The sequence below is a fragment of the Oreochromis niloticus genome, linkage group LG4 (assembly GCF_001858045.2).
Source record: "Oreochromis niloticus isolate F11D_XX linkage group LG4, O_niloticus_UMD_NMBU, whole genome shotgun sequence".
NCBI lineage: Eukaryota > Metazoa > Chordata > Actinopteri > Cichliformes > Cichlidae > Oreochromis > Oreochromis niloticus.
In genome coordinates, this window is record NC_031969.2 from 4980184 (window position 1) to 4991498 (window position 11315).

Sequence of the window (11315 nt, forward strand, 5' to 3'; positions counted from 1 at the left end):
TGAAGGACACTGAAACAAAGGGTATACTTAAATTTTTACCATCTTTGAGTACATTTAACAATACAAGTGAATAGGTTTCTATACATGTAACTGTTGCTTTTCAGTAAACACTACATTCAACCTATATGATATAAAATCTGTTTTGGTTTATTGTCTTCAAATCAACAGGCATGGTAAATAATTGTTACTACAACTCAGTTTTTGATTTTGCTTAAGTAAAAGTTGAGTTCGAATAAGTCTACTGTTGATATTTTATGCAAAGAGAAGCAGCTCATTTGTTTGAAAATTAATTAAAACATTTTTTGTCTTAAACAGCTCTTAAACTCATGACACTATAGCCATTTTGGCGAGTGCAAATGAAGGTATCTTTCCAAATTTCTGTTTTTCTTAACTTGTCAGCTACTCACTCAGATCTTGTTGCTGTATGACACGGTAGCATTTATAACTTAATCACGATTTTACTAGTGCTGTCAGCGTTAATCACGTATTAACTCGCATTAGCTCGTTAACGCGTTAGCGCTGTGCAGCCCAATGCACAGGGTGATCTGTACTAACTCGCTAATGGAGATTTGCCTCGTTAATGCGATTATGGCGTTAACGTCATTTTAACGAGATTAACGTTGACAGCACTAGATTTTTCACAATCATGAAGAACATTTGAGATTAACCACCTCATAATAAAGCACTGAAAGAATTTAATATAATAAAAAATGTCTCTGAAAATTTTTGACTAGTTTTACAATTTAATGTCAGACCTTAGGCTATAGAGTATAGATTGTGATGTAAGGATAGTGGATATATCGGACAAAGAATGCTGAAGATGGAACTGCCCAAAAGAAGAAGAGGAAGGTGCCAAAGGACAAAGGCTATTTTGTAAAAGATTTAATGGAATATGATGTTCTTTTGTAGTGTTCTATCCATATTTGATGCACTTAAGATGGTTTTTGAAGAAATGAAGTTGCAGTTTGAATTCACTGTCATCTTTTCCAGGGTATCTGAACTGTGTGTAGTGATCATTTCTGGCTCTGGGTTGATGGCTAACAGACACATGATCACATGTAGCAACAAGCAAATCCCCCAGACCATCCATAAAGAACTCTGAAGTCAGAAAAAGGCATTTACTTGTTAAAACATGCTGTAACAATTTCAAAACAGCACTGAAAGAGTTTAATTTTAATTGAAAGAATTTTAATTTTACTTCAAACTATTGAAGTCTGGACCTACCTGAGTGAGCTAATCGCAGGAGTTTAGGGTCAAATCCAACCCTCTGTACTGCATCTATACGACCCAGAAAGAAATTAACAACTCCACTGGCCAAAGAGCATTGTGGGTAACCTGGAACTGAATGGAATTTCCCATCAGACTTCCTGTGTAGGCAGCCACCTTCAGTTCCTTTTCCTTCTTCATAGATAAGAGAGAAATGAAATTGGTTCCCGTTTACTGTCCCACCAACCTAATAAGAAAAAAAAATATCTGGTTACAAATTATCCACCATTACATTAAGATCATGTCCAATAAAGGCTCAGATTGCTATCAGTTTTCAACTCATGGTCCCAAAGTTTAGGAGTTAAGTTTTTGCTGTTTTTTAACAGTTTTTCACTTTTTCAAACCTAAACAAAGTTTATAACTCAAGCTAGTCTTTCAGACAACTATCCTAGGACCACCCACAAAATATGTTGTTTTGCACAGTTGGTCTCTGTTCAGCCCAATCTTTTAAGTTCAATTTAGTTTAGTTTGTAGCATATGAATTCAGCCCAGTTTGGGCCTCGGGTCCCTCTATGGAAATGTCACAATGTAACTGCTGATGTTTCTAGATTGATATCAGTTGATTTTAATGGTTTCGTCAGTCTGGAAACTGGGGTACTCTTAGCTGTTAGGTTGGGATACAAGACAAATTGCAAGTCTGACAATGACTCTACAGTAAGTTCCAACTGATATATGACAGAATGAAAGGTGCTCAAACAGCTCCTAATCTCTTTTCTGATTTCGTCTGCCCCTACTGGCTGTACATTTAATATATATGACAAAGGCTTTGCATTATAGATAAGTCCAAGATTTTGAATAAATATAGTAGCTTTTCCTGAGCATGTGTAAGAGCTATTAAGACAAGATACTCCAGACAACTATCAGGTCAGATTTAAAACACCAAATTAAAACTTAACTAAACCAAAACATAAGGAAGAAAACCAAACAGACTGGAAAAGGGTCAGTAATTTGGATCAGATCACTTAACCCAAGAGTAAAGGTAAAGTCTATGCATAAATAAAAAATGTCGTATAGCAGAAAACATGAGCTCAGGGACCGCCTCCATCACCTCCACAAGCTTCTCTATCTTTGTCTTCTCTGTAAACAAAAAGTCATCGTCCACCCACATGAAGTACTTGGTGGTTACCTGGGAAACAGCCAGATTTCTACCAGCAAACCAACCCTGAGGAAGGAAACATCTTACAAATTTGAATCTTTTGTAGTCTGTCAGTAATATTACTTTCAAGTGGTAATATAATAAGAGTTTAGTATAACACTTTTATTTGTCATATATTATACAAACAAAATAATGAATCTTAAATTGGAGAAAGTGTGTCTCATATCATAACTAAAAGCTATTTTTTCTTTCTTTGTCATGTTACCTGCAAAAAAGTTAAGTATAGGTTCAGAACCTGGGAAAATAATCATTTTTCAGTGTGTCATATTCTGAATAAATCTAGAGAGAAAACAGAATGTTTTTTGTTTTAAAATCTTAACAAATGAATTTCTGTGTCTGTCTTAGAATGCAAACACATCTCCTTTTATTTGTTTGTAAATTCCTATACTTTACCTGACTTGACACACATGAATCAATTAGAATTATTGCTAATCTCACTAGTAAAAGATCAATCCTTTAAGCCTCAATAGGTAAAAAGGGCAGGTGACTGATTCCAAGTAATTATACCACACACTGTTTGCTTACAGGTGGGGCATGCAACGATGAAAACCTTTCTCTAAACACTTCTGGTCACAAGTAATCACAGAAGTAGCTCATATTGGAAGCATGCCATAGTCAGTCTGTGTCAATCAGTACAAATTTTCTGCTCCACCATTTATTTCAACAAGTGGATACAAAATAATGAACTGCACATACATACATTACTGAGGTTTGTGGCAAGCAATTTACTAGAAACTGCACAGCAGTAATTGCCTTGAGGCAATTTGTGTTGTGATTTGACACAACATAACTAACATTTGAATTGAATTGAAAATTTACACCAAAAAGCATGTTTTATTTTACTTCTGACATGTGTAAGTTGCGATTAGGAGAGTTATATTTGGAAAAATAAGGGGAAGCTGTCATCATCAGAGCTAGTGATCAAAACTCCCTACCAAGGCTAAAATTTTTTACTTTAATACCTTTTTCAAGAGTTAAACTTAAGTAATGCCTGTGCTTTATTTTGTACATGCCACTTTATCCCACAATATTGGTAAAAACGAAAATGAAAACAAAACAGAACTTGTAAGTGTTTGACTGTCTGTATACCTGTGCTGGAGGCATAATGTAGTGTTGGATATTTTCTCCCCTAATAGGCTCTGGTTTGAGGCTGTCATCTGCAATTATTACTTTTATACTGCTATAGAATTTCCGGATGCTGTCCAAAAGCACCTTCAGTTGTTCATAGCGTAGAAAGGTCTTTGTTGTGATGGTGACTTGAGAGCTGGGCGCTGTTTCAGAAAGCCGGTTTAGAAAACTCAGAGTTAAAAATGATACTCAGGGTTGAGTAACCCCTAACTGTCCAACTCGGAATATTCGGTTTCAGAAAGGCTGATAACAATTAGTTCAATCAACGCGGAGTTGCTTTAACCCCAAGTTAAACACGCGCATAAAGCCCTGATTAGTGGAGCACAGATTAAGCGAGTCACCATGGAGACGGAGGGAAAGAAGGCGCGGCCAATGTATTTTACAGCGCTTGAGGCCGAAATTCTGATGGCAGCATATGCCGATAACATGCAAATTTTGCGGAAAAAAAGTAACACAGCCTCAGCTGCAAAAGAAAGGGAGCATGCATGGCAATACATAGCCGACAGAGTCAATGCATGAGTGTTAATTTAAAAATTGATCTAGGGATTTCCACCCATTTAACACGTTATTTTATTATATTTCATTTTATTTTTTATTTTATACATTTTATTTTGTGATGTGATGTGAGCGCATGTGCAACCCAACAGGCCCCAAACGTTCCTGGCAGCAAGTAAAAATGAAATATAAAAAATGTAGAGGAAGAGGGTCCAGCCACTTCTCCAACAAACCTTTCCTCAGTAAGATGTTCAGCACTGATTTACAACCAACCTAAGTAGGCATGTACTATGAATGTCAATGCTATTTTCTGTGTTTCAATAGCTCCCTGTACAGCAGCTGTACAAGACCTGTTTCATCAAGAAAATAAAAAAATGCTTTTTGGAAATGGAACACTTCAAGCAGCAGAATGGAATGTGAGTGCCATCTATACAGCCAATCACGCCTGGGAACCCTGAAAATAAATGTAAAATCTAAGTAGTAGTTCAAGTATCACCACATCATGAATTAAGTTTTGTTCATCCTGATACCTGCAATTTTGTGGAATCCCTCTTTGATAAATCTTGTGGGTCTATGACCGGGGAACACCACAAACGAGTACAGGAGACGTTTCAGTGCAACTGTAACATTCCTGACTGCCCGACAGACGGTAGCCTTGGAAACGTGCTCAGCGTCACCAATATTATACAGAAAGCTCCCGTTTGCAAAAAAACGAAGTGCAATACAAATAATATGTACAGAACTGAGAGAATGTCCGCGATGTGTCACATGAGCAATATAAGGCCTGAGGATGTTATTCAAATAAATTATCGATTGTGCTGAAAAACGGTAACGTTCACACAGAAAATCATCAGGACATGATAAAATGTCCAAACGCGCTCTAATCACTCTCTCCCGGCGGAGAGCTCTGCGGAGAATTTGGGCTTCAACATCTACTGGCTCTTCAAGGAAGGGGCACGCCGTGTCTGACACTTCCTACAGTCAGGTTTCCGACAAAGAGGCGGAGAAGGTCAGGGTTAGTTGAAGTAAACCTGCTAGGGGGCAGGTTAGCTTCACGGAGTGTGTCGTCATAGTAACTCACTCAGAATTAATCTAAACTCGCTTTGTGAAACCGAAAACCCAGAGTTTTCGTTAACTCAGGGTATACTTACTCAGAGTTTGCACTAAACCGGCTTTCTGAAACAGGGCCCTGATGTCTAAAACACCAAAGTAAACACCAAAGAATAATCTCATGAAAACTCAATGGAAGATATGCTTTAGTGTAGCATGAGTTATTTACATCATTTAAGATGAGCCTGCTGACTAGCTATTTAATAAAGGTATTCATACCAAATAAATACTTTCAAGTGTCACGTTCCTGGGTCTGTTGACCCAGCGTTTTGAGTTTTAGTTTATTTTGATGTTTATGGTTTAGTTCATTAGGTTATCTAAGATCATTTGTTTATTTAGATTCCCCTTGTGTCCTCTTCCCCTATATTTAAGTTTCCCTCACCCTTTGTCTGTGAGGCTGTTTTGACTGCGTGTCTTATGTTATCAAGTTTGTATTGTCATGTCTGCTTCACATGTTTCCTGTTTTATTTTGAAGGTCTGTGTCCTATGTCAGCGTAGTCAACTTTGCTTCCTTTGCCTCGTTATGTCAGATTAGTGTCTGCTGTTTCCCCATGTGTTTCCACTTCCCCTAATCACCCTTGTGTGTATTTAGTCTGTGTGTTTCTGTTTACTCTTTGTCAGGTCGTCTGTTGTTCCACGCCATGTTTCTAGGATTTTCCATGTTTAGGTTTTTTTTTGCAATGTTCAAGGTTTTGTTCTTTACCTTTTGTGTTTAGCATCTAGTTTTCCCAGTTTAGTTGTAGTTAGGTTCTTTCTTGTGTGCATCTACCTTTTGTTTTTGTACCTTTTTATCAGCCATATTAAACGGCTCGCTTTTTGTTGACACTCAAGTTTTGGTCCAAGTTCCTTCATGTCTGCATTTTGGGTCCGCTCTTCACAACACATACAGTCTGCCTCAGCCAGACTGTGACAGAACGACCTGACCATGTTGGACCCAGCAGACATTTACTTCAGTGACTTTGTTGAATTTTAAATTCGTGTCACTCAACTTCGAGGACTCTGGATTATTTCCTGCGCAGGGAAGCAGGAGGAGGAGAAGGAATCCATTTGGGCCCAATTAGCCCGGATAGCTATGGACTACTTGCCTGTAGACTCCAAGGACTTTGTTTTGGCCACAATTGGGAAAGCCCCGGAGGTGAGCACAAGTGACACTATCGTTTCAGAACAGGACAATGTTTTAAGGGACTCTCTAGTTTCTGTATCTGTCCCTAGTGAACTATCTCAGGCTGTTTATGATGTGACTGGTGAGAACGTTACAGATAACAAGGTGCCATCCACCATATTTAAGCTGGCTAAACAACTTGGACTTACTGCCTCAGAGCTGATGGATCAAGTTAAATTTCATGTCCCACAGCCATTCATGTTTGAATCAGCTCACCATGATATTTTGTCGATATCCACTGAAACTATTCATGTGACACCTCAAAAGACTGTTTTATCTGAGCCTGCATCCATGACTCCTGTCCCTGCACCCAGGGCAGCTCAGGGCCAGTTTCCCCTGCACCTGTACCAGTCCCTCGGGTGAGGGGGGCTGAGGTCCAGCTGGTCCCTGCTCTGGTTTCCAGGCCAGCTGAGGCTCTGTCAGTTACTGTACCCGCACCAGCTCCTCGGGTGAGAACGGCAGCTGCCCAGCCGTTGCCGGTGCCTGTCCCGGCTTCCAGGGTGAGGGGGGGCTGTGAACCAGTCCACCGCTGCACCCACGCCGGTCCCCAGGGTGAGGTCAGCCAGGATACAGCCCGTCTCCGCACCGTTACCTACTCCTCGGGTGGGAGCGGCTAGTGTCCGGCAGGTGCCTGCACCCATTCTTGTTCCTGCTGGAGGCCCAGGAGAGCCCCTCCAGGGACATGCCTCATCAGCTGGAGGGCCCGAGGAGCCCGTCCAGCCTCATGCCTCGTCAGCTGGAGGGCCCAAGGAGCCCGTCCAGCAACGTTCCTCGTCAGCTGAGGGTTCTGGAGTGCCCGTCCAGCATCTCTCCATCTCCGCTAACGGCTCTGGTGAGTCTATTCAGCCACCACCTGCTCCACCACCTGCGGCTCCGACGCCCTCGCCTGGTCCTGCCTCGCCTGGTCCTGCCTAGACCCAGCCAGAGGTCGTCGCCACGCCTGGTCCTGTCTCACCTGCCAAGCAACATCCAGCGCTCCCTACGTCCGCCGCCAAGCCACGTCCACGTCCAGCATGGCTGTTTCCGAGGCCTGTCAAAACAGCCTGTCCACGGAGACCCACCAAACCACCCGAGGGGTCACGTCCACATCCACACTACCGTAGACCGTCCGGTAAGCCACCCGAGGGGTCTTGTCTACGCCATTGACCACCAGCTGAGCCGCCCGACAGGTCTCGTCCATGCCCACGTTGCCGCCGGCCGCCAGCCAAGCCGCCCGACAGGTCTCGTCCACATCGCCGCCGGCCGCCAGCCAAGCCGCCCGACAGGTCTCGTCCACGTCGCCGCCGACCTCCTGCCAAGCCACCCGACAGGTCTCATCTACGTCGCCGCCGGCCACGAGCCAAGCCGCCTGAGTGTGGCCAGTCATACCTGCTTCGCCACTGCCACCTTCCACGTGGTCGGCCCCCTGAACCATTGAACTATGAACTGCTATGCTGTCGACCTCCAGGACGGCCCCCCCGAACTAATGAACTATGGACTTTTGTGCCGTCATCCTCCAGGTCGGCCACCTGAACTACTTCGCCATGAACTCCTTTTCTGCCGAGATCATGATTGCCCTCCTGAAATAGGGTCTCGGACTCTTCTTTGTTTTTTGCGGTGTTCACAATATTTCTGTCAAACATGTATCACTGGCACTATTTCAGGTCATTTCCCAGGTTGGAATGCAGATAGAGATCCTGACTGACCAGGCGACATTGTTCATGTCTTGCACATTGAGAAAGCTGAGACAAATGACTGGGGATCAGATTTACTCATTGAAACATGTATCATCCGCAACATCTGAGTAGTACTTTAAATTCCAAGATTCAGAAGTTTGTTCAGGACAATGAGTGCAATTCACAGTAGTGAGTAGATATGTTTGTTTGAGGAGCCCCAGACCCCCATGGGATTTTCTCCCTTTCAGCTGCTTCTTGGCAAGAATCTATGTGGTGTGCTGGGCCTACTTAGGGAAAACTGTGGGAAGTATGAGCCCCAGGAATCATAAAAACTTAGTATGTTGTGGACCCGAGAGACCAACCAAATGCTGTAACTGCACCACAAGAGAGCATTTTGCATTTTGGCTTTTGCTAAAAATTACACATATAATATATATGATACAGTATAATGAGGCATTATACTGTGGGACATTTTCATCTGTGTTATGGATTATCTAAGGTTATATCTACTATATATCAGATAGATTGATATATCAGTTTATACCTACATAATTTTCAGTCATTGTAATAACTTTGTAATCTTTAGGGTTGTAAAACCTTACGAGTGACAGAACTGACTGTATTAATGTTTAACAATTCCCCAAAACTTAAAGCCTTACAGAACTCTGAGACAGACTTTTTGTGTTATTCGACTGTGTTATTGGCTTCAGTCTGCCATGCAAAATTTTAATGAAAAATAAGTCTTATGCTTTGAGCCATATCAAGCAACCAAAAAGAACCAAAACCTTTTTGTTATTGAATTGTACAGTTAAAATGAAAGACTTTTAAAATCACAAATTCACATTCAAATCACATCACCGCATCATTTTGTGGCCATATCTGATTTTGAATTTACTTTTAAACACTAATGGAAAGAGCACTCCTACCTGTTCCCATGTCATACAGGACTGTTATAAGAGGGTGTTTGATGGCAATGGGAAACACAGCTTCATGATTTTTAAACTGGAAGGTGGCTAAGTACAAAAATGTAATGCAAAGACATAAAGCATACTTTATGTTAATTGAATGATATTTAAAAAAAGAAAATTGTCAATACATTTCTAGTAAATGAGAGCGATAAAAAACAGTTGAACATACCAAGGTCTCCAGTGTTTATATGGTAGAGAGTGCTTCTATAGGACAATTTAGACAACAGATCGTTCAGGACAATCAGGCTATTAGACTCAATTATCAGTCTGTTCTCCCCAGAACCTGTTTATTACAATCATAAGCTTTCAGAACATTCAAACAACATTTAACATTTAACAACATAGACCAGATAACATACCAGCTCCAGATCATGTTTGTTTTCGATCAGTTTGTCCCACTGTACTAAAATGACCTCTACAGTCACCGGATTTTAACTAACAGAGCACCTTTCAAATGCGGTGAAATGGGAGAGATCTTTTGTTACTCATCCAGATGACTTCTTGAGTTTTACAACTGAGACTTGAGACAGGCCTTGAAAAGATCAGATAAATTTAGAATGTCACAAGTGCAGCCTCAGTGAAGCGCTGCTTTTGAAAAACGGACGGACTAGAAAAAGATCAGAAATTTTGCATCATAAGGATTTGAGCTAACATGCCATTTATTACCAAATTTTCTAACAATTTGCTAATAAGTGGCAATTTCCAAATATGCAATATTGGTATCAAGATTTACTTTTTTAACTAAAAGAATTACCTCAGCAGGTTTAATGTAAAGAACACAATCTTGCCTCATTGTGGTGTTGATAAAAGAGAGTAAGTGAGTCACAAAGAGCACAGAAAATGTAAATAAATTTAAAAGGATGAAAAAGTCTAAGGAGTTTGGAAAGAAAAACGAAATAAAAAGATCCATCATCTTTGAATGTATCTCTTTACGAGTACAGAATATTCTCATGCGGCCAACCAAACCTGTGGTCTTCCACAGTTACTTCTTTTCAAGATGGGCATTGAAGGCCATGAGTTAAATAATACTTTAATAATACCAGGTGGAAATTTTTAAACCAAGATGCATGATAAACTACAGCACAGTTACTAATTTTGCCATGTCATTCTGGACATTCTGCAGAATGACATGGAGAGCTCATCATTACAACACAAAATTAGAGACAAGAAAATTATGTTACTGCAGAGTCATAATAAGGCAAGGCAAGGCAAGTTTATTTATATAGCACAATTCAACAACAAGGTGATTCAAAGTGCTTTACAGAGACATTAAAAACAAAAACAAATAAAAAGCATGATTTAAAATTGATACAAACAAACAAACAAACAAACAAAACAGTATATAAAATCAAAAATTAGAACAGTAGATAAAATCAGTAGTAAAATGTAAGTTTTGAAATTTAAGCTTAAAAGTGTGGATTTGGTGCTTTATTCAAAAGCAGCTGAGAACAGGTGAGTCTTCAACCTGGATTTAAATAAACTGAGTGTTTCAGCTGATCTGAGGCTTTCTGGGAGTTTGTTCCAGATATAAGGAGCATAAAAGTTGAATGCAGCTTCTCCGTGTCTGGTTCTGACTCTGGGAACTGATAAAAGGCCGGATCCAGATGACCTAAGGGATCTGGAAGGTTCATACTGGGTCAGGAGGTCACTGATGTATTTTGGTCCTAAACCATTCAGAGCTTTATAGACCAGCATCAGAACTTTAAAGTCTATCCTCTGACGGACAGGCAGCCAGTGTAAAGACCTCAGAGCTAGACTGATGTGGTCCACTTTTTTGGTCTTAGTGAGGACTCGAGCAGCAGAGTTCTGAATGAGCTGTAGTTGTCTGATTGATTTTTTAGGTAGACCTGTAAAGATGTGTCTGTGAAGGTTCTCAGTCATCCAGGTCATCGTAGTCAAAGGGGTTTGCAAAGAAAAGCGTCTGGACTTCTTTAAGTTGCTTGAAGACGTTTCACCTCTCATCCGAGAAGCTTCTTCAGTTCTGTAAAGATGCTGTTACAGTAATCAAGCCTACTAAAGATGAATGCATGGACTAGTTTTTCCAGGTCCTGTTGAGACATCAGATCTTTTATCCTTGAAATATTCTTGAGGTGATAGTAAGCTGATTTTGTTAATGTCTTAATGTGTTTTTCTAAGTTTAGGTCTGCATCCATCACTACACCCAAATTTCTCACCTGGTTTGTGGTTTTTAGGTGTATAGATTGAAGTTCTCTGGTGACCTGTAATCGTTTTTCTTTGGCACCAAAGACTATTACTTCAGTTTTGTTTTTGTTTAGCTGGAGAAAATTGTTGCACAACCAGTGATTAATTTCCTCAATGCATTTACCAAGAGCCTGTACAGGGCCTCGGTCTCCTGGTGACATTGTGATATATAT

The 11315-nt window shown here is 40.6% G+C and overlaps 1 protein-coding gene across 1 annotated transcript; it reads right to left on the reverse strand.

Moving 5' to 3' along the window:
• Positions 1-913: 913 nt before the first annotated feature.
• Positions 914-9892, reverse strand: LOC100695479 (beta-1,4 N-acetylgalactosaminyltransferase 2-like). Its single transcript, XM_019357452.1, has 8 exons — positions 9874-9892; positions 9110-9223; positions 8899-8985; positions 3512-3693; positions 2289-2428; positions 1651-1654; positions 1225-1453; positions 914-1098 (listed from the first exon to the last, which is right to left on the reverse strand). The coding sequence occupies exons 1-8, from the start codon at positions 9890-9892 to the stop codon at positions 914-916; spliced, it is 960 nt and encodes a 319-aa protein (XP_019212997.1).
• Positions 9893-11315: the final 1423 nt, after the last annotated feature.

Coding starts and splice junctions, on each gene's coding strand:
- LOC100695479 (XM_019357452.1), bottom strand. Junction 2,429..3,511: donor ACATTATGCCTCCAGCACAG/GTATACAGACAG, acceptor TTCCTTCCTCAG/GGTTGGTTTGCTGGTAGAAA. Junction 1,099..1,224: donor CCTGCGATTAGCTCACTCAG/GTAGGTCCAGAC, acceptor TTCTGACTTCAG/AGTTCTTTATGGATGGTCTG.